Raw genomic sequence first — 23,926 nt, 5'->3', positions numbered from 1 at the left:
TAAATTAAAAAAAAAATATTTCATGCAGCCAACTGAAAGTTGGCTGCATGAAAGTCCACTAGAGGGCGCTCCGGAAGCGTACTTTCGATCGCCTCCGGCAATCGAAAGTAACAAGATAGGCCGCAATGAGCGGCCTATCTTGTTTCGCTTTCCTCGTCGCCATGGCGACGAGCGGAGTGACGTCATGGATGTCAGTCGACGTCCTGACGTCAGAGCCGCCCGATCCAGCCCCTAGCGCCGGCCGGAACTGTTTGTTCCGGCTGCGCTGGGCTCGGGCGGCTGGGGGGACCCTCTTTCGCCGCTGCACGCGGCGGATCGCCGCGGAGCGGCGGCGATCGGGCAGCACACGCGGCTGGCAAAGTGCCGGCTGCGTGTGCTGCTTTTTTCAGAACGAAAATCGGCCCAGCAGGGCCTGAGCGGCGACCTCCGGCGGCATACCCCGAGCTCAGCTCGGGATTACCGCCAAGGAGGTTAAACAGATATTCACTTGCTGAAGTGGATTTGAGTTCCCAAAACACAATATGTAAGACGTCAATAAACCACCCTATGGCCTCGATTCATAAAAGGCTGTGCAATAAAAAAAAATCTGCACGTTAAAATATCGCATTTTGTATTTAGACTTTTGTCTGCTAATTCATAAAAATGTTCACGGGTGCAGTAGAAGTTCAGTAATTTATTGGCTTTAATAGACAAAAACCTGTTCTGTAACAGTAGAAGAGTTGTCTCTGTTGTTACAAGCTGTTAGGGGCAGTGAGGGCATTACAATAGTAAGAGGCATCCCCACATCCCTTTAGATGTACATGTTTGTTATTCTGCCTCAGCTCCCTCAGGCTCTGAATCTGTCTATTAGTCTTTCTTAACATTTTATTTACCGTATTTTTCGGACTATAAGACGCACTTTTTCTCCTCCAAAAGTGAGGGGGAAAAGTCAGTGCGTCTTATAGTCTGAATGCTACAAATTTGGACCTGCGCCTGTGTTCTCTATCCCAGTGTTTACTATGTATGCATGCCGCCCCCCCCTGTCAGCAATTCCCCTGTTGCAGCGTCTGCCAGTTCCTGCACTCTTGTGTCCCTGTGTCTGCATTTCCCCGGTGTTAATGTGTGCCCGGTATTTGCATGTCCCGTGTCTTTAACACATATAAGTAGCTGCCACATAGTCATCAGTCATCAGGCTGTCCCCTGTTATCCAAATACGTACCACTCTTGCAGCTTTTATTATCGCGCTGTCTGCCGGTACCGCCGTAGCTTGTATCAATCAGAAAGTCCCGGCCGACTTTGCAGGGAAATGCACCAATCAGGCGGGGGCGCTAGCCTCAACCGCCAATCACGCTGCGCAATGCTCATCCGATGGTGTTGAGGGCGGGACCACCTCTCCATCATTGGGGCCAATCACAGCGCCCCCGCCTGATTGGTGCATTTGCCTGCAAAGACGGCCGGGACTTCCTGATTGATACAAGCTACGGCGGTACCGGGGAAACAGTGTGATAATGAAAGCTGCAAGAGCGGTACGTATTTGGATAACAGGAGACAGCCTGATGACTGATGACTATGTGGCAGCTACTTATATGTGTTAAAGACACGGGACACGTGAAGCAAATACCGGGCACACATTAACACCGGGGAGTGCAGGCAGACACGGGGAAAATGCAGACACATGGAAATGCAGACATGGGGAAATGCAGACACGGGGACACAGAGTGCAGGCAGACGCTGCAACAGGGGAAATGCTGACACGGGGGGCATGCATACATAGGTGATCAAGCTGAAAGAGAGGCATGTATTTGAGACACTGCGGGGGGGGGGGGGGGGGGGGGTTGGGCAGCCTGATGATGAAGTGTATGTTTTTAAAGACACCAGACATGCAGACCAGGACAGGACATGCAGACAGACACCGGGAACATAGAGTACATGCAGATACAGGGACACGCAGACACTGGGGCACAGGGAAGCTTGCAGACACTGGGGACACAGGGATAGCAAACTTTAGGACAATGGGGATAGATAATACTGGACATGGAGGAAACAGTGGACAAGGGGACAGAGCACAAGGCATCGGACACCAGGACAGAGGACACAGGTGGACAGAGAGGACATTGAGACATTGGTGGACAGTGGACACAGAGGGACATAGGTGAATACAGGGGGCACAAGTACAAGAAGGACATAAAGGAAGGCATAATAATTAGACAAAAAGGTCCATAACACTCCCCTGTACCATGGACGCACCAGGTTTAGTATATTATTTTTTTTCCTGAATTTTGTCCTCTAAACCTAGGTGCGTCTTATAGTCCGGAGCGTCTTATAGTCCGAAAAATACGGTAATTGCCACAGCTTAGAAGAACTTCCAGGAGACATTACACATGCCATGCTTTGGTGATTTCCCCACTAGCTCCTTTGCAGCTTCAAACAGGAACCTAAGGGGTTAAATGGCCGAATGGCTGCAGGGGAAGCCTCTTTTGTTCGAATCTCTCTGCCCGCTGCCTGGGGGTTAGAAAAGCTGGAACCTCCCGAGAAGCCTGCGCATCCGATCAGCGGGACTTGCAGGAGACAGGGGCTGTTTCTATTGGCTCTGCTCCTGTCAGTCATAGATTATCCCTCTCTACTTGTGTGAGTCATGGCTGGCTTTACACAGTTTCACACAGTCTCCGCACTGATGACGCCACACCAGAGGTGCCGGTAACATTTCTGGTAGTCTTTATGAATTGGCATTTACTGACGTGTTGAGGTATTTACTGCACAAGTCAGTCATTTATCTCACTGCTCGGTAATTTCAGCATTTTATGCGGTAACAGCCTTTATGAATTGACATTTTCCTAAGTGCTCTGTAAAGTCAGCTGTTTTCTGCATTACCGTATGCGGTAATGCATTATGAAACAAGGCCATTGCCACATGCTTAAAGAGAACCAGAGATGAAGCACCTTCATGTATTTTACCATATACATCAATGGGAACATGACAGTAAACACCTACTCTGCTCTTTGTTTCATCTTTCACTGCTCAGTCTTCTTGTTATTAGTTCTGATAAAATCCCTGACTGAGCATTCAGTCTAGCTTTGACCCTGAATGATTATAGCTGAGTCAGTCTTCTGTGGTGTCTTTGCAAGCCCAAGCCCGCCCCCTCCTGGCTCTGCATTCCTGCTGCGAGGATACATAGCAGGAAATCAGATCCACAAGGGGGCAGACTTTAGCTTGAAACGACATCACAGAAGACTGACTCAGCTATAATCATTCAGGAGCAAAGCTAGACTGAATGCTCAGTCAGAGATTTTATCAGAGCTGTTGACAAGAAGACAGAGCATTGAAAGATGAAACAAAGAGCAGAGTAGGTGATTACTGTCAGGTTCCCATTGATATATATGGTAAAATACATGAGGGTGCTTCATCTCTGGTTCTCTTTAAATGAGTGAAGTTATCGACCCTCTACCTTTTTAAAACGTTTTCCCATTGTACACTACGCTTTGTTCACATACTACATAAAAGTCATTGGAAGTGAGCAATATACTACTGGTTGTCAAGTAACTGTTCATTAAAAAACAGCCCAATGCCAGGAAAAGGCAATGACGTAGCTCATATGAAAAAAAGGAGAAATTATAGATATTATGGGCAGCACAGTGGTGTAGTAGATAGCATGCTTGCTTGCAGCATTGGGTCCCGGGTTCAGATCCCAGCCAGGGCACTGTCTGCATGGAGTTAGTATGTTCTCCCCGTGTCTGTGTGGCTTTCCTCTGGCCTCTCCGGTTTCCTCCCACATACCAAAAACAAACAGATAAATTAATTGGCTAAATTGGCCCTAGGCTACAATCGATATTTAACTATGTTAGGGATTAGATCGTAAGCTCCTTTGAGGCACATTTAGACATAAGACTTTATATATTTCGTACAGCGCGGCAGAGAATGTCAGCGCTATATAAATGCTAAATAATGATAATAAAAATGTGAAAAAAGAAGTATAGCAAAAGAAAAAAACACTCTAATAAGCTGTCATGGATGAAATATATCAGTAAGCACTGAATACACAGACATCCATATAGGATTAAAGTAAAATCATAACATCAAGTAGGATACATAAGAGGTTATTAGCAACTTATCTCTCGAAGTAAAAAAAACAAAACACAAAACCACAGAAGAGTGGGGATCGGGATCACGGGGGTACATTGTAGCAACCAATCTCCAGCCTCTGGCCTGCAGAGCAAGTGGACTCTCTATCTTACATTTGGCTATCTGTCATTACTGCAGTCTGCCTTTGGTGATATATATTGTGCCGTCAGTAACTGACTTTTCATTATAATACAATTTTGGGGGGGGCGGCGCCTAACCTCCGTGCAGGGCAGACGCATGGCGGAGTAGCTCCGACAGACTTAGCCGCAATTAGCACGCCCGGACCCCGCTCCTTTCCCTCCTCCACTGGGATTCTCATCCCTCAGCCTCCTGGAGCTTACCGGCATGGGTCCGAAGAAAAACCAGGCGGTTACAGACCCGGGAATCCCTGAGTTGTTCTCCAACAAGCAGAAAGGGCCTCCCTCCCAAGATGGCGCCCGGACCTCCGGTGAGAGCAGCTCACAGGCTAGTAAGCACGCAGATCCCGACGAGCTACCAAAGCAGACTTGCAGTTTTTCTATTTAAACCTAGAAAGACTCATCAACGCTTCCAAGGCTGACACTGTTAAAGAGATCAGCGATGAGATATCAGCCCTCGGTGAGCGTGTCCACGAGATCGAGGAGGGTCTGGAGAGGGTTAGGGCCTACTGCAAACAGACGGACACAGACATCCAGGAAATGCGCTCCAATATAGCTACTCTGTTTAAAGCCCGAGAGGACCAGGAGGATAGGGACAGGAGAAGCAACTTAAGAATCCGGGGCGTCCCGGAGACTGTTTTAGACGTCCAGGACTTTCTGCTGGCGCTTTTCCGCCATCTTATCCCAGACCTCCCTGACTCAGAGCTGAGGATGGATCGAGCCCACAGGGCCCTGAAGCCTTTGCCTAAAGATGGGAGCCCCCCTTAGGACATTGTCACCAGACTCCACTACTTTAGCACCAAAGAGGCCATCATCGTGGCCTCCCGCAACCTTCCATATGTGGATTTCCTGGAGTGTAAGATCTCGATCTACCCGGGTCTCTCCCCTATCACGCTGAATAAACGCTGGGAGATGAAGCCTCTTACTACCATACTGATCAAGCAGGGGATAAAGTACAGATGGGGCTTCCCCTTCAAGCTTATTATACCACATAATGGCAGACAAATCTCCATCTCTGACCCTGGTCACATCCCCGAAGGCCTCACTCATGATAAAGGGTCCCGCGCCACCGGCGCAATAAGGAGACTCTCCCCACCGAAGTCTTCATGGGTTAAAGTTTCAGGGAGGCCCCCAAAGGACTTGGATCAACCGGATGTCCCTTTAAGCAGCCCGGCGAGCCCCGCTTCCCAGGGCTCTGATGCATAACTTTTCTTGAACTCTGGCTATAACTTTACACCGCCTGGATGCCTTACGCCGCCATTTTGAGCCTACATAGGGCAGCTTACGTTCGGAGCCTCTGCACCTCTGCCTCAGCACCTTTGTGGGTGCTACAGCCCCGAACTGATCTGCAGCTCCAGACTGCAGTTTCACGATGTACACTCGGGTCACTTGGACAAGTGTCCCTCTCTTTAGCTTTACGCTTCGTTTATAGTTGGAATAACTAATAGAGGTTCTCTTTTGTGCCAGCCTGTCACCACCTCAGTTAACTGTGCTGTATATGCTTTTATTTTTACCTTATTTTTTATTTTACTTTATTTTTGTCGGATCGCCGTAGTTTTTAAATATGTAGGACCGACTATGTATATTTTTGGGGGAATTGTGGGTAATACTTATTTGTGTTCTTTTGCTTTGAGCTTTTCGGGAGGTTCATGGCCACGCCACATGTAACGGATAACAGGCCCCCACCCACTGCTGCACAAGGGTCTCCTTACTCTTTTGCCCAGGAAATGACTGCCCCTCTGACAGCCACCACCCACAATGTTAAAGGCCTTAACGCCCCCCCAGAAGAGGCACCTAGCATGTCAGTACTACAAAAGCGCTAAAGCAGATATTGCCTTCTTACAAGAGACACACTATGTACATAATAAAGAACCTAAATACTGGCATAAACACTACCCCCAGGCCTATTATGCTTCTGCCCCTCAGAAGAGATGTGGTGTGGCCGTGATTCTTCACAAGAGACTTAATTTTACTGTACACAAGTGCATACGGGATCCTGATGGTCGTTATCTTATATTGGTGGGGGAATCAAATGGTTTGTTGCTTACCCTGGTATCGGTCTATGCTCCTTCTGAGGGCCTACGCCCCTTTCTTTCCACCTTATCTTCTAAAATTTTAACCAATAGGTCTGGTAAACTTATAATGGCTAGCGACTTCAATGCCTCCTTAGATGGTGGGAACGGTCGTTCTAGGGCACCCCCCAAATGCCTCCTCAAATTACTACTCGATACTGGCACCTGGGACGTCTGGAGAGCGCTTCATCCTGGGGAGAGAGGGCACACCTTCTATTCTAACCCACACAACACATATTCACGCATTGATTTTATATTTATGGATGCTACCCTCTTAGCTGAGGTGACTAAAGCCGATCACTCTGAGATCTCATGGTCAGACCATGCTTCCGTGGCAGAACAATTCTCTTCCTCAACCCCTAGGCCTAAAAGTACCTGGCGCATAAACAAATCTCTTCTAGTAGATCAGGAAATTAAACTAAAGGTCGCCTCTGAAATCACATCTTTTTTTACACTCAACCGTGAGGAGGATACCTCCCAGGGTATACGCTGGGCGGCCCACAAAGCCACCATCAGAGGTGAGCTGATTAAAATTTCCTCAACTAAACGTAAAATGGCTATGGCCAGGATCTCGGAACTGAAAGGAGAGATCAGGCGCATGGAACTTCTGCACGCTAAAAGTTCACGGCATATATCCCTTACACAGCTTAATGCACTAAGAGCAGAGCTCAAATCCCTTCTTTTCCAGAAGGCTGATAGGGCCATGCGCCTGACCTCTCAGAAATTCTATGAGAAAGGTGACAAACCAGACACAATGTTAGCTAGAAAATTGAGTAATAGACTGACTCTGAACAGACTCCACCCTATTAGAACCAGCTCGGGGACTTTGACCCATGACCCATCCTCTATAGTGCAGGAATTTCAGAAATATTATGCTAGTCTCTGTTATAATTTAAGTAGGCCTCAGTTACTTGGCCTGAGTTTTATGTAAAAGGCTTGTCCGCAGTGTATGCCTTTAAAATAGATAGAGGGTTGGTGATGCAGGCAAAGGCATCTCAGGGTCTGCGTGTAGCAGAAGATACACGCAGATACTGAGAACATGTTCCTAACAGAAGGCCATCGGCCACTCTGACCTCAACAGGAACAGAAAACATTGGCCATGTTTACTAAACATCCACGGTCCTGCATATAGGCCAAGTGCCTCATTGATTATTAATCGAGTAGGCGGGTATGATGACACCACGAGTGGGTCCACCAATAGACTGATATAGGGGGTGGCGAAGATGATGTCATATTTAACTCTTTCCTAGTTGGTATTAAATCTGGAGCGAGCGATGGGGAACTCACTTCTGCTTCTTCCTTCTGCACTAGCTCGCAAGGCCGACTTGGACCTCTAAGCATGTTATTCCTTTCTGTAATCTGATATAATGTATGCTGTACATAGGTAGTTTAGTGGAACGTAGGTTAGCAAGAAGTGCCTGAGTGACTTCAGTAGGGAGTCTAATCATGAGCTTGTAACGCAACATGAAGATTGGCATGGCTAGGATATGATGAATGTATCTATCTGTATTTCTGTAGTCCTGAATAAATAACGTAAACATTTAAGAAGCCTGAGAAAGTCTATCTACTGTTTGCTGTGTGGAGAGTCAAGTGATCTCACAGTCTGTGAGACGATGGTGTCGAAGCAAGGTGATAAGAACAGTTTATAACAGTGGTGCCTGAAATCCTTCCCTGCCTAGCAAAACAGGCAGACGGGGCCGGGGCCGAAGGAAAATGGTTTCAAGATATTCCACAGCAAAACAAGCGGAATAGACGGACACGGACTGTAAAGCTTATCAAGCTGAGACTGATAAGCTGGTGTGAGTAGTGTGTGGGAGCCGAGCACACACGGGCACGGGCTGCAATTCGGGGAAACCAGCGGCGACACTCGTGGATGTTAAACTTTGACTGACAGTGCACATCAGTCACAGCCTAAACCGGATCACAGGTGACTGGAAGGCTCCGAGGCCGGCTGGCAGCTGCCGCTGGAGATTGATCCGCTGAGCCAGTGTGGGTACACAGAGCTGACGCTCAGTAGTTCCAGAGATCCACTCAGTGTCGTGGAAAGTTGCCAAAAGCTGGTCGAATTCGCAGGCTTACAAAGTCTTCTGCTCAGGCAAGTATGTTTTACGTTGTTATATGGCGTTATCTGTGTTAATGTGTACATTCTGTGTTAATTGCAGAGTGGAGGCTGCGGGCTTCTCATCTCTCCTGTGCGTGAAGGGAGGGGTGAGGAGAGGTGCAGCTCCGATGTAAATACAGAACGTGTTTTCAGAGTTTATGCGCTTTGATTGTTTCTTAGGATTCGATGTTCCTGTGTGGCAGATGTTTTGTTTTCTCTCTCTCTGGGTTTTGTTTTGTTTTTCTCTCCCTGTCCAGAGACTGGGCAGGATGATAGATAAGGGGGGGGGGGGGGGTCCCCCGCGGCAGAGGGAAACCAACAGTGTTAGTGGTGGACAGGGGGGAGAGGTAGCAGAGTAGACAGGAGAGAACAGTTGTAAAACTTAGAAGTAAGTTTTTCTCGGGGAGCTGGGTGGACAGCCCTTGTCTCTGGGTAGCTGTGGAAGTTCGCAGAGGGACAGCTGAGATAATGGGTGAGGTTTTTGTTTGTCTTTCCTCCGCGCGTTTCCAGTCAGAGTTGCTAACATGCTTGTAAATATCTGCATCTGTTATGTTGTTCAGCCAGCTCGTCTGTTGTTCGTCTCAGTAATAGCGCTGTAATAGTTCTGAGTTATGGCTGAGATAAGCTGCAGATGAGTTGTGGAGAGGGGAGGAAAGCGAGTGTCTTTCTGTTTGTGAGATGTTCTGCACGTTTCTCGCATTTCCAGTCGGTGCTGCTGCTAACATGTTTTTTCAATGTCTGTATTGTGTTGAAGTTCGAGCTGGGATGTTAACAGTTAAAACAGTTACAGTGGTTTGGAGTCGTATAGCTCGCTCGGGCGGTTCTTAGTTATGTCTGTGATAGAGTGAGAAAGATTCCTACGTCTCTGGGGATCCGTATGTCTGATTGCAGTTCGGATTACAGCTGAGACGTGAAGGAATGCTGAGGCTGATTTTTGTGCACTGTGGATAGATGCTGTGTGTAACTATGCATAAAAAAAATGTATGTTCTATTTGATTTTGTTTTCTTTCCTAAGGTATAGGAACGAGAGGCTGTTATGGGAGCAGCCATCTTAGCTGGCAGTCCAGGATTCAAAATGGCGGCAGTGGAGAGAGCCCGCCCCCGTGAGTCATGGCCCCCACACGTCATGGCAGGGGGGAGGAGGGGCTGGGGGATCCACGTCACGTCAGGCTGTGCTCGCGGCTCCGGGCAGAGCAGCTGCAAGGGAGGGGGGTAGAAATACAGAGACAGTCTACTGTGTGTCTCGGTTCTCAAAGTATTTCCTCAGAGCTTTTCCCTGGGTCCATGGAAAGGAATGCCAGAATAGGAAGTGTTTCCCAGCTGGGTGCAGGGACACACGTAGCAGTACAGATCAGAAATGGGTCTGTACTGTGTTGCTTATGGGATTATTCCTGTAAGTGGGGCACCTTAATGGGTGGTGCAGCATGAGTTCCCAATAGAGTATAGGGGGGGACAGTGCATCAGGGGGGTGCCGGAGTTGGAAAAAAGGGAGTTGACCAATTCGGGTTTCCGTCGCCGCTTCTGCAGAGCGGTAACGTTTTTTCCGGTTTTTTCGTGGACAGGGCCAGAGCTGGACTGAGAGGTCTATGCTGGGCTGGAGCTGTTTTTGTGTGCGTTTTTTTTCGTCCACTGATGGGTCAAATATGTTTTTTCCAGCTCCTATCAATTGTAGCACAAAGAACAAGGACTGACAACAGTTCATGGGGCAATTATACAGATGATAAAATTGCCGATTACAGAGTGACAGTGTATCAGTACGCTGTTTGCCATGTGACTACCTTCCATGTGGGCATTCAGGGATCTGCATACAGGCATGTGACGCTGGTATGCTTAGCCCTGCACCCTGTGTAGTTTAAGTGTAAAGTGCTCCTTCCTACAGGGAGGCAGCCGTTTTTTTTGTGAAGTCTGGGGGTAGTGGCACGGCAAACATGGATCAGAGGGTACAACACACAGAACTTCTAGCAGAGCTGGTATCGCGATGAAGTTCTAGATAAGTAAATGCGATAATGAGTAAGAGCATTGCAGGCTCACCTGCAAAGCAGCATCAGGTGTGGCATCCGTAATCTGTGCATGCGACGGCCGCGCATGGACAGATAAGGGGGGATGTGGAGTGAGCTGCAATGGGGTGAGAGCTTCCAAAGGTGAAGCGAGCTTCCATAGGTGAAGTCCGCGGGAGCATATTGTAAACAGGTAAGTACTGAGGATAGTACTGAGGTAGGGGGGGTGAAGTTTAACTCCAATCTACCAATAAGAGTAAACAGAGTTCATGAGAACCATAAAGCAACGAGATCAATTACAATATATATTGATCAATTTAAAGTGTAAAGAGTACAAGCCGCAGGGCGAATCCCAAATCATTAATAAGAATTGATTTGTTTGTATTTCGATTTCAGGTGTTTGGCAATATGGAATTGAGACAGCTGCAGTGCTGGCAGCAAAGATGGAGATGTCAGTCGGATAAGCGAAAGGTTCCAGATGCCAATCTAAGCTTGGAGGAACACGAGATTCCTGAAATTGGAAAGAGACTAAAACACGAGATTCCTGAAATCGGAAAGAGACTAAAACACGAGATTTCGGAGATCGGAAAGAGACTAAAAAAACTGTCTGAGCAAAGCATAGTGCAAATTGCTAATGTTTTTCTTTCCCAAGGTGGTGCTTTTATAATGAGGAGTACCGTGCTGATGGTGATCCTAGGTTGCCATTTCGTCCTAGGAGAACGAAGAGAGGACATTCTCATGTATAATAAGGGGTTCATGAGAATGCAAGGCCCAAGCATGTTAATGTTTGGTGACAAAGGTACTAATCCTTTCACACCTCCCTCCGCTTGGCACAGACGGACCATGCAGGGACGGAGGAAAAAATCACTTGTGCCAGGAGAAAGCAAATTTCATGGCACAAGGTGGGTGAAAGGTCTGAAGGGTCAAGTGTGCGGGCAGTGGGAATTTAATGGCAGTGTAAATCTGCTATTGAATGCCACACTCCCAGAATCGATGCACCGATCCAAAGGTTTGTTAAAAGGTACATTGCAGTACAATGGGTACATGCAAAAGGTGGAGTGTGTGATTCAGGGGTACCTTGTCTTGGTTATGCAGAGTGAGATGGTTCCAGATTGGAGAGGAACGAGCAGGGGGCGTCAATTCTCTTACCAGAGAGACGCAAGGGACAACATCACACTCTGGAGCTACCAACAGAGAGTGCCTCTGAAACAACTATACACACGTAAAGGCTGGAAAGCCAAGGGTGGGTGGTTCTCGAAACAAGAAGTAAAAATCGAGATCAAGGCACATTTCCAGGTGACAAAGAGGGTGGGGAGAGCGGTCCCGGGGGAGGGAAAGCCCACACAGGGAACCCCATTCACACCACACGGGTCACAACCGGGGACGATATTACACAGTCCATATGCAGCAGCTTATCCTCATGAGAGTTGGGTAAGTGAAGAGGTACTCTTAATCGAAAGATTGCAGAGAGTACAGTCTTCCCGACCTCAGGTACATATTGTGCCTCAGGATGTAAGGGGGGAAGAGGTCCAATCAGGACAGCTGGGGACATATTTTGTCAGCGAGAGATTGGACAAGGGGAGGTATATTAATTTTTCTGGAGAAGGATCTTTTGCATGGCAGCTTCGAGATGTTTGGGTGAACAAATGGAAACGGTGCAACATTCCTTTAGGCACCGCTACTTCCTTAGTTCCCACCTCAACCCGTGTCTTACACCAGGACCTGAGAGGTCAACCTTTTTTGGTGCTAGACGGGGAGGTGAAGCAAGTAGAGTTGTCCTCATGCGGGCAATTCTTGCAGAAGTATCTGCGTTGGCCGGGGCAAGCCAAATTTAGTGAAGAAGCCTGCAGGCTCAATAACGCAGAATGCGAGGCTACCATTCAAAAGATCCACCCTGAAGCCCAACCGATAGTTCCGGTGGCTGAAGGAAAGGTTTGGTTTTTTAACATAAGGTCTAATGATACATTCAAGGTATATTCTCATAATTGTTCCGATAAGGGGGATTTTCCAAGGGGAACATATTGTGTGAGTGGAGATCCCATATGGATCCTGTTATCCAGGCTGGATGACGTTGTTTCTCAAATTGTTAAGAGAACTCTAAAGGTCAAAGTTTCACGGGTAGTTCCCGTCCTGAAAGAGAACATGACATGGGACAAAGGGGAACAGGTGTTGATCCAAGACGACCACATTTTGTTACAAAGGTTAAACAAACAGTACACTAAGTTAGAGGTAAGATTGCACCATGATACAGGTGATCTTAACGAGGTAGAACACAAAAATGAGCAGGTGAGTTCCAGTCTGCCCTGGTGGACAAAGGTTCCGGTGATGTTCCAGGGACACTCGGACGGGGCATCTGCAGTTCCAAAGTTCTTTCTACACCCACTGGTCGTCTGGATGGGGATGACAACTTTAGGCATCATTATCCAGGTGAGGTTGCGGGTTAAAATTACGTAAAATAAATTAACCGGTCCAGGGATTGGTGCCTCATAAACAATCTCCTGAACCAATAGTTTAAATTAAGGGATATACAGGGTTACGGGTATAGGTTTAGTAGTACCTATGATGGGGCTGATTGTATAAAGGCGCTCTTTTAGAAGGCACCTGGCACTGCTCCGTTTTGTAACAAACAAACGAGTTTCACTTTTCTGTGGTCATGCAAGTTTGTGAGTGATACGCAAGTGACGCAAATGCTGAGCATGTGGTATTGAGGGATTTAGAAGTAGGGCCTCCCCAGAGAGCCTGGTTACAGGAAGACCAAGAGGTCTTGCTCTCTCTCTTCCAGGGGTAATCGCCTAGAGCAGAGAAGTTGTGTGAGCACGAACATCGAAAAGTGAAACATACAAGAAAGAAACCAGGTACTGGGAGGTTCAGACGCTGGGATCTGCGGGTCAAGCCGTTTTAGGGGGGATTGTTATAATTTAAGTAGGCCTCAGTTACTTGGCCTGAGTTTTATGTAAAAGGCTTGTCCGCAGTGTATGCCTTTAAAATAGATAGAGGGTTGGTGATGCAGGCAGAGGCATCTCAGGGTCTGCGTGTAGCAGAAGATACACGCAGATACTGAGAACATGTTCCTAACAGAAGGCCATCGGCCACTCTGACCTCAACAGGAACAGAAAACATTGGCCATGTTTACTAAACATCCACGGTCCTGCATATAGGCCAAGTGCCTCATTGATTATTAATCGAGTAGGCGGGTATGATGACACCACGAGTGGGTCCACCAATAGACTGATATAGGGGGTGGCGAAGATGATGTCATATTTAACTCTTTCCTAGTCGGTATTAAATCTGGAGCGAGCGATGGGGAACTCACTTCTGCTTCTTCCTTCTGCACTAGCTCGCAAGGCCGACTTGGACCTCTAAGCATGTTATTCCTTTCTGTAATCTGATATAATGTATGCTGTACATAGGTAGTTTAGTGGAACGTAGGTTAGCAAGAAGTGCCTGAGTGACTTCAGTAGGGAGTCTAATCATGAGCTTGTAACGCAACATGAAGATTGGCATGGCTAGGATATGATGAATGTATCTATCTGTATTTCTGTAGTCCTGAATAAAAACCGTAAACATTTAAGAAGCCTGAGAAAGTCTATCTACTGTTTGCTGTGTGGAGAGTCAAGTGATCTCACAGTCTGTGAGACGATGGTGTCGAAGCAAGGTGATAAGAACAGTTTATAACAGTCTCTATGACTGCACTACTACAGACAAAATTAATACCCCGATAGCAAACATACAGGAGTACCTCAATAGTGTCCCTATCCCTAGAATAGCTCCTAATATGGGCACCCTCTTAAATGCCTCTATCACAGTTAAAGAGGTTACCTCGGTCATTAAAAAGCTTAAGTCCTCCAAAGCCCCTGGCCCGGACGGCTACACTGCTTCATACTACAAAGCATTTATAAAATTACTAGCTCCAGAGCTGACATCCTTTTACAATAAAATCTTAAAGGGTGAGGAGGAATTTCCCCCTGACATGTCTAGAGCATCCATAGTAGTCATCCCAAAACCGGGCAGAGACCTAGCTGAGGTCACTAACTACAGGCCAATCTCTCTTATTAACGTGGACGTTAAAATCCTTTCCAAGATTCTGGCGAATAGATTAAACCCCATATTACCAAGTATTATCCACCCGGACCAGACAGGCTTTGTTCTGGGTAGGCAGACAACAGATAACATACGTAGGATTATTGGTCTGGTGGACAGGATGAAGCTCTGTCGGGCGCCTTCTCTGCTCCTCTCACTGGATGCGGAGAAGGCGTTCGACAGGGTGGACTGGAGATACCTGAGGCTGGTTCTACAAAGGTTTGGTATGAGGGGTGAATTTTTAAACAGCGTCAGATGTCTTTACACTAATCCCACAGCCTACGTTTGCAACATGGGTATCACTTCCTCCCCATTCTCAATCAAGAATGGCACGAGGCAGGGGTGCCCTCTCTCCCCTTTGCTGTTTGCATTATGCATTGAGCCATTGGCTATCAGGGTCAGGAGCTCTCTGGACGTTTCTGGGGTGTCGGTGGGCAGGCTGGAATTCAAAACCGGTCCCTTCGCGGATGATACTATTTTCACCTTATCCAACCCCCTAACCTCAGTTCCATGCCTGTTCGCCGAAATTGACCGGTTTTGTACCCATTCAGGATTCAAAATAAATAGCACTAAATCGGAGGCAATTCCGTTTGGGCTCTTGCCCAGTGAACAGGCCTCTCTCTCGCATTGCTTTGGCTTTAAGTTCAGACCTAATGGCCTAAAATACCTCGGGGTCCTGATCTCTCACGACCTGGGTGACCTATATAAGCTTAATTATGTTCCTATGTTTAAGAAACTACACAGGTGGCTCGATGACTGGCAGCATTTCCGCATCTCTTTACAAGGTCGCATTTATGCAGTCAAAATGACATTACTACCCAAAATTCTGTACCTCTTCAGAGCTCTTCCTATTAGAATTAATAAAAGGGATGTGGATGCGCTGCAGTCAAGAATAACCAATTTTATATTAGAAGGACGTAGACCCTGCATCAAATATATGCACCTGGCCCACCACAGACTCCAGGGGGGCCTTGGTGCTCCCAATATTTTACATTATTATTTGGCTGCAAGACTGTCCCAGCTCTTCCAGTGGTCTTCTCCTAGAGGCTCAGTCAGATGGGTCGACCTGGAGCAAGAGCTTGTCTTCCCTTTCCCAGTTAAGTCCCTCATTTGGACCCCTAGACCCTGTCTTGGCACAAGTTTCACCTTCGCTCCAATTATTGATTCCCTACTAATCAAAAAGATGCTGAACAAGGTTTTAGCCCCAGGTGGCGCCCCATCGATTCTGGAATCTTTATTCTATAATGATGACTTTTCCCCTGGAGTCAGTGGCCTGGCCTGGGGGATATGGAGGTCTAGAGGGGCCCACACGATTAGCGACTTGGTATCTGATGGCGCCATGCTTTCACGGCCTCAAATTAAAGAAAAGTTTGCTCTGCCAGATTCAGAAGTATTTAGATTTCTACAGATCAGCCATTTCATCCGATACGCATCTGGCCTGAAATTATCACGCTCACCACTTGAGTCTATGTTCTTTTCTTCACATTTACCACAGGGCCTTATCTCCACCATATATTATGAAATTTGATATTCCAAACATACTTCCCCTTCAACGGCAATGGTGAAATGGCAAGAGAGACTAAATGCTTCTGAAGAGACAGATCATTGGGAGGTAATATTTAATGCGATGGCCAGCTCTTCTAAGCACACTATTACCAAGAAAGGAGCTACAAAATATTATATGATTGGTTCTGCACTCCGATTCAATTGGCCAAATGGGGCTTAACACCCTCTTCCCTTTGTTACAGAGGCTGCCAAGCAAATGCCGATCAAACCTACTGCTGGTGGGCCTGCCCTTTCGTTGCTGGATTCTGGGGTTCTTGTTTCCAAATTGCCTCAGAAGTCCTGGGCTTAGATATTCAACCCGATCCCTGGTCTGCCCTCTTCCACAAACCTCTTCCCCAGCTTAGTAAGGCTCAAAACAAGCTCCTTGGCCAAATCTGCAATGCTGCTAAAGCCCTTTTAGCTAAGACCTGGAAATCATTACCCCCTCTAGTCCGGAACTAATAAATAGAGTCCAGTCAACATACATCTTGGAAAAAATTACCTCCGCCATTAGAGAAACCACCCCACTTTTTGATAGAATATGGGACCCATGGAACATTTGGTTTTCCTCCCAACCCTAAAAACTGACTATGATTCTTTAGTCGCTTTTCCCACTCTCTCCCCCTACCCCCGTCTTTTCTTCCTTTTAAGTCACAGTTCTAGCATTAATATAGCTGCTGGCACAGTCTGAACCTCATAAAGAGACATACAGTTCCCCCTTCCCCCTACCTCCCATTTATGTTTGTCTATGTCTAGATTCCCCCCCCCCCTTCTGCAATGCTTTGTTCTTTGTCAGCAATGCCTGGATTGACCTCATAAGGTCTCTTCACTGTTGTATTCCTGATATATCGTTAGCGCTCCCTGTTATAATCCAGACAATATTGGTATTTGGTATTTGCTGTTGACTGCAATGTTTTCTGTCTTGCTTGTTAAAATTTCAATAAAAACAAAATTGAAAAAAAAATAATAAAATTTTGGGTCTGCTTGTTGATCCTGTGAATTGTTTGATATGTTTATTGAGGTACTTCTTCATATATTATTTGCTGATGACCTGATCCCCATGGTTCTGTGGTTTAAATTGTTTTTTACTCTGAGGGATAAGTCCCTAATAAACTCTTATGCATCCTACTTGGATTTATAAATTTACTTTATTGCTATATGGATGTCTGAGTATTTAGTAGTGTTGTGCACTACAAGTAGCTACAAGTATGTAGCTACTCATAATCAAACTGTAAAAATTAGCATTGCCCCATGGCTAAGGGGGTGTGGGGGGTGTACTTACCCATGCCGCTGCCATAGCCAATGCGCTCCATTCACGTTCCATATCACTCCTATGCTTTCCCCTTCAACCCGGAAAAAGGAAGCACGGGAGTGACATAGAAATCAAGTGGAACACATTGGCTAAGGCAGCGGCATGGGTAACCCCCCTCTGCCACAAGCAGCACTGTCTAATTTACATTTTGATTACGAGCAGCTATGTATTCGTAGTGCACACCACTGCTATTTAGTGCTCAATCCCAGAGAATGATCTGTCATGCTGAATTCGCTCAGGAGATTACTATCCAAGAGAAACTGTGTGTACAAATATCAGTAGATTGCCTTTCAGAGAAAATACTCACCAAAGCTTTTGGTAGAGTCGGTGTCCAGGCTAGCCACTGTGCTGGATCTGGAGAGGCCACCAAGACTGGAATCTACAGACTAGAAAACAATACATTATTACATTATGTTCTAACGTTCATTCATACAACCATTCCTGCTGCCAACAGGCTGAATGCAGGAAAAAAAAAGTCCAAGTAAATGGCGAGCCCACGATCTGAAACCAGAGTCCCACTGAAGTGTATTATTATTACGGGGTATCCTTTATTTCTAAAGCACCAACATATGATTCAGTGCTGTGTTGGAATTTAGTTAGAGGTGTAGACTAGAAAGGAATGCAAAATACAGACAGACAGTCAGTCCCCGTCTTACAACGATGTGTACACACCTTGCTCTATGTAATGTGCGTGTGACATGTACACATATAGCTCTTTGTAATGTGAGTGCGACGTGTACACACCTTGCTCTATGTAATGTGAGTGTGACGTGTACACACCTTGCTCTATGTAATGTGAGTGTGACATGTACACACCTTGCTCTATGTAATGTGAGTGTGACGTGTGCACACCTTGCTCTATATAATGTGCATGTGACATGTACACACCTTGCTCTATGTAATGTGCGTGTGACATGTACACACCTTGCTCTATGTAATGTGCGTGTGACATGTACACACCTCGCTCTATGTAATGTGCGTGTGACGTGTGCACACCTTGCTCTATATAATGTGCATGTGACATGTACACACCTTGCTCTATGTAATGTGCGTGTGACATGTACACACCTTGCTCTGTGTAATGTGCATGTGACATGTACACACCTTGCTCTATGTAATGTGCATGTGACGTGTACACACCTTGCTCTGTGTAATGTGCGAGTGACGTGTACACACCTTGCTCTGTGTAATGTGAGTGCGACGTGTACACACCTTGCTCTATGTAATGTGCGTGTGACGTGTACACACCTTGCTCTATGTAATGTGCGTGTGACATGTACACACCTTGCTCTATGTAATGTGCATGTGACGTGTACTGTACACGAGGTGTACTATGTAATGTGCATGTGACGTGTACACACCTTGCTCTATGTAATGTGAGTGTGACCTGTACACATCTTGCTCTATGTAATATGCATGTGACATGTACACACCTTGCTCTATGTAATGTGCGTGTGACATGTACACACCTCGCTCTATGTAATGTGCATGTGACGTGTACACACCTTGCTCTGTGTAATGTGTGTGTGACATGTACACACCTTGCTCTGTGTAATGTGTGTGTGACATGTACAAACCTTGCTCTATGTAATGTGAGTGTGACGTGTACACACCTTGCTCTATGCAATGTGCATGTGACATGTACACACATAGCTATATGTATTGTGCATGTGACGTGTACACACCTTGCTCTATGTATTGTGCATGTGACGTGTACACACCTTGCTCTGTGTAATGTGCATGTGACGTGTACACACCTTGCTCTATGTAATGTGCATGTGACATGTACACACCTCGCTCTATGCAATGTGCATGTGACATGTACACACCTCGCTCTATGTAATGTGCATATGACCTGTACACACATAGCTCTATGTAATGTGAGTGTGACATGTACACACCTCGCTCTATGTAATGTGCATGCGACGTGTACTGTACACAGAGCAGGGACAAGGTCCTCCAGCACTCAAGGCTGAGACACCAAAGTGCGCCCCTCCATCCCTCCCACCCCAGCTGTCACACACTGATTGCTATTAGACTAAGAGGGCCACAGGGTCCACAACCTCCCCAACACCTTAATATCTAGTTATCTGGCGTGCAGACACTGCTATGTATCCCCTTTTCTTATTTCTTTCTGCTTCGTACACAATTAGTAATGACAGCTGAATGAATTGTGCGCCCCCTCCTACACTGCGCCCTGAGGCTGGAGCCTCTCCAGCCTATGCCTCGGCCCGGCCCTGACTGTACACACCTCGCTCTATGTAATGTGCATGTGACATGTACACACCTTGCTCTATGTAATGTGTGTGTGACGTGTACACACCTCGCTCTATGTAATGTGTGTGTGACATGTACACACCTTGCTCTATGTAATGTGCATGTGGCGTGTACAACCCTTGCTCTATGTAATGTGCGTGTGACGCGTACACACCTTGCTCTGTGTAATGTGCGTGTGACGCGTACACACCTTGCTCTATGTAATGTGCGTGTGACATGTACACACCTTGCTCTGTGTAATGTGAATGTGACCTGTACACACCTTGCCCTGTGTAATGTGCGAGTGACGTGTACACACCTTGCTCTGTGTAATGTGCATGTGACGCGTACACACCTTGCTCTGTGTAATGTGCGTGTGACGCGTACACACCTTGCTCTATGTAATGTGTGTGTGACATGTACACACCTTGCTCTGTGTAATGTGAATGTGACCTGTACACACCTTGCTCTGTGTAATGTGCGAGTGACGTGTACACACCTTGCTCTGTGTATTGTGCATGTGACGTGTACACACCTTGCTTTGTGTAATGTGCGTGTGACGTGTACACACATAGCTATATGTAATGTGCATATAGCGGTACATACCTTGCTCTGTGTAATGTGCGTGTGACGTGTACACACCCTGCTCTATGTATTGTGCATGTGACCTGTACACACCTTGCTCTATGTATTGTGCATGTAACGTGTACACATCTTGCTCTATGTAATGTGCATGTGACCTGTACACACCTTGCTCTATGTATTGTGCATGTAACGTGTACACACCTTGCTCTATGTATTGTGCGTGTGACGTGTACACACCTTGCTCTGTGTAATGTGCGTGTGACGTGTACACACCTTGCTCTATGTATTGTGCGTGTGATGTGTACACACATAGCTATATGTAATGTGCATGTGACCTGTACACACCTTGCTCTATGTATTGTGCGTGTGACTTGTACACACCTTGCTCTATGTAATGTGCATGTGACGTGTACACAACTCGCTCTATGTAATGTGCATGTGACGTGTACACACCTTGCTCTATGTAATGTGCATGTGACGTGTACACACCTCGCTCTATGTAATGTGCGTGACATGTACACACCTTGCTCTGTGTATTGTGCATGTGACGTGTACACACCTTGCTCTGTGTAATGTGTGTGTCACATGTACACACATAGCTATATGTAATGTGCATATAGCGGTACATACCTTGCTCTTGGTGCTAATCTCACTGCTCTGGGAGCTGCTACTGCTGTGTCGCTTCTTCCCCTTACGGAACATTCTGCTATCGCAATTCCATCCGGACGACCTGGCAGGGAAATAACAGGGTGACTTGTGATGATGTTTTCCCAATTTAAAAAACAAACTCCTGTCACAGCAGCACCATCAGACTCACAATACTCCGTGATGGCTAAACAAATGAAAAAACTGCATGTTCTACTAATGATTATGGCTTTGTGAATATAGCAGACTAATCACATTACTATCTCAGTACTGCCTGTGATTGATGTTAGTTCCTCATGCTCAGAGTGTAAGCATGAAAATCATGATGTACCCCTTTCGAAGCCCTCAGGGCCTTTTTCCATCACTCTGCTTCTTGCAATCTGGTCCAAGCACAATCAGCATCCTGCCGCACTTTGGATGAGACTGAGCTCTACTATACTGAGTATAGTAGCTCAATCGCAATCGCTAGTGGAAATTGGTTTGAATTGTGATTGCGATCACGTTTAACTGTGGAAAAGAACCCTCAGAGCGAATTACACATGTACAAGGAATGGACACATACACCAATCAGGTCGAAAGAAAAATACCAGGGACACTTGTAGCTACTGCAATTACATCAGCAATCCTAGCTCAATTGACCAACATCTTTGCAGAGATGCGAGATAACGAGGACTGCGCATTGGTGGTAAATCCTCTCAGGATTGGTCCACGGAAGTTGGATTTGCACAGGCAAGAGCCGGGTGATCCAAATTGGCTAAAAACCTTGTGGCGATCAGTGGTACACATCTGAAGAGCGCTCATTCAGGCCCAGTGCACACCAAAAATGATCGCAAACGCTCATCGCTTTTTGAAGTGATTTTTCTAGGCTATTCTAGGCATGTGCCTAGTGATTTCCTAATCATGCCTAGCGATTTTTGGAGTGTTTTGGTGTAGTGTTTTTTATTTTTTGTTACAGTAGAGCTGGAACTGAACAACTTCTGTAACAAAAACTCGGAAAATCGCTCTGATCTAGCGCTTTTCCACTTTACTTAACGTTGAGGTTAAATCACCTCAGAAAAACGCAGAAATGCTACAGGATCCGGGTTTGCGCTTGGGAGAAAAATCACATCGCTCTGGTGTGATCCATTCCATTCAAATACATTAGCCAAGCGCTTTTAAAGAGAACCCGAGGTGGGATTTAATTATGTTACTGGGGCACAGAGGCTGGTTGTGCACACTAAGACCAGCCTTCGTTGCCCCATGGTGTGCCTCCATGTCCCCCCTGCGCGCCGCTATAACCCGGCAGTGCTGGCGACACGCAGCGTGTCGCCAGCACAATGTTTCCCTAAGCACTGTCTGTCAGCGCCGCTCCCCCGCCTCCTCCGTATCGGCGCTACCCGCCCATGTCCCTTCCCTCCCGCTGATAGGAGGGAAGTGACGCGTGCGGGCAGTGCCGATGCTGACTGACAGCGCATAGGTAAACATTGTGCTGGCGACGCGCTGCGTGTCGCCAGCACTGCGGGGGGTATAGCGGCGCGCAGGGGGGACATGGAGGCACACCATGGGGCAACGGAGGCTGGTCTTAGAGTGCACAACCAGCCTCTGTGCCCCAGTAACATAATTAAATCCCACCTCGGGTTCTCTTTAAAGCACTGGCGTTTTTAAAAGCGCTCAGAAGCGCTCTTGGAGCTTGATTCACTAAACCGTAATAACTCAAATATCACACCTTATCAAAGTTAACAGAGTAGCATAGTGAGCGCTACAAACCCGCAGGGGCTCAGGGCAGGACGAGTGCCATTGCCAGTTAGCAGGCATAAGTTCGTAGCGCTCACTATGCTACTCTGATAAGGCGTGTTACCTTTGATAAAGTGTGATATCTTTGATAAGGTGTGGTACTTTGATAAGGTGTGATATTTGAGTTATCACGACTTAGTGAATCAATCCCCAGGTGGGCACCAGTTCTGAATCATTGATTTTAACTGTGTTGGGTTTAAAGGACAACTGAAGCGGGATATTGTGGCTGCCATATTAATTTCCTTTTAACCAATACCAGTTGTTTAGATCAGCAGGACTGCCAGGCAACTGGTATTGTTTAAAAGAAAATAATTATGGCAGCCTCCATATTCTTCTCACAACTACACTACTTTAAATGTGGCTTTGCACAATACGAATCCTGAATGTCTTTTGTTATAATAAAATTCTATGCACATGAAGCAATACTGAGTTATTTTTTTATTGATTCATGTTCTCTGTAGAATTTTTTTCCAGCCGGGTGGCATGAAAAAGTAGCCGAGTGGGGCGAGATGAGAGAATGCAGGGCCGGCGCTTCTCTGCACAATTCTGCTCTGCTTATAGCAGAGAAGGAGGTGAGCCGATGACAGCCGGATGCTCACCAAAACTAGCCGGGTGGAGCACCTGGCTAAAAGAGCCTGGGGAGAACACTGCAGTATTTGCTCCTCCAAACTGGAGTAGTGTATTTTGCATGAAAAGCAGGCGCTCACACAAAGGATTTTTTCCATACAATAAATGCAACCTTGTGCGGAGAAAACTATTCAGCCTACCAATTGCCTGTTATCCGCCTAAACTAAAGGTGGCCATACACATATAGATTTTTGCCCAGTGGTCCTAAACAATCAAATTCTCTCTAACTGAAATTAATTCAGAGAGGAACTGATTCCATGTAAACACTGCTGAATGATTTTCAATAGATTCCAACAGGAAATCAATAGGAAAGAATCATCGCAAAAATCAAGCACTTCGTCTTCATCCCCCCAGAAGATCTACCAACCTTAGTTTATGCCTTCATTACCTCCCAACTGGACTACTGCAATGCTCTCTACACTGGCCTTCCAAAAAAAGGACTTGTACCGCCTACAGCTGATACAGAATACTGCTGCCAGACTGCTAACCAACCAACCCCGTCACTGCCACATAATGCCAGTCCTGCACTCCCTTTACTGGCTACCTATAGAATGGAGGGTTCTATTCAAGATCGGCCTACTGACATTTAAATCACTACATAATCTGGGCCCTGGATACATGAAAGAAATGTTGCAGCTGCGTAGCAATCCCCGCATTCTCAGATCCACAGGTTCTAATAATCTAGTCATACCCAGAGT

At 46.5% G+C, this 23,926-nt stretch overlaps 1 protein-coding gene across 1 annotated transcript in view; it reads right to left on the bottom strand.

The window, feature by feature from the left end:
• The window catches only part of ITGB1BP1 (integrin subunit beta 1 binding protein 1), a 42,086-nt gene that overhangs the window by 15,962 nt on the left and 2,198 nt on the right, over positions 1 to 23,926 (bottom strand). Inside the window, exons 2-3 of the mRNA XM_068280323.1 lie at positions 20,814 to 20,913; positions 17,650 to 17,728 (exon numbers count right to left, since the gene is read on the bottom strand). Coding sequence (XP_068136424.1) covers positions 17,650 to 17,728; positions 20,814 to 20,885 — 151 coding nt within the window. The 5' untranslated portion in view covers positions 20,886 to 20,913. The remainder of the gene's footprint in view (positions 1 to 17,649; positions 17,729 to 20,813; positions 20,914 to 23,926) is intronic.

This window comes from Hyperolius riggenbachi, chromosome 4 (assembly GCF_040937935.1).
Source record: "Hyperolius riggenbachi isolate aHypRig1 chromosome 4, aHypRig1.pri, whole genome shotgun sequence".
NCBI lineage: Eukaryota > Metazoa > Chordata > Amphibia > Anura > Hyperoliidae > Hyperolius > Hyperolius riggenbachi.
The sequence above is the reverse complement of the archived record's forward strand: the minus strand, read 5'-3'. Positions and strand labels throughout refer to the sequence as shown.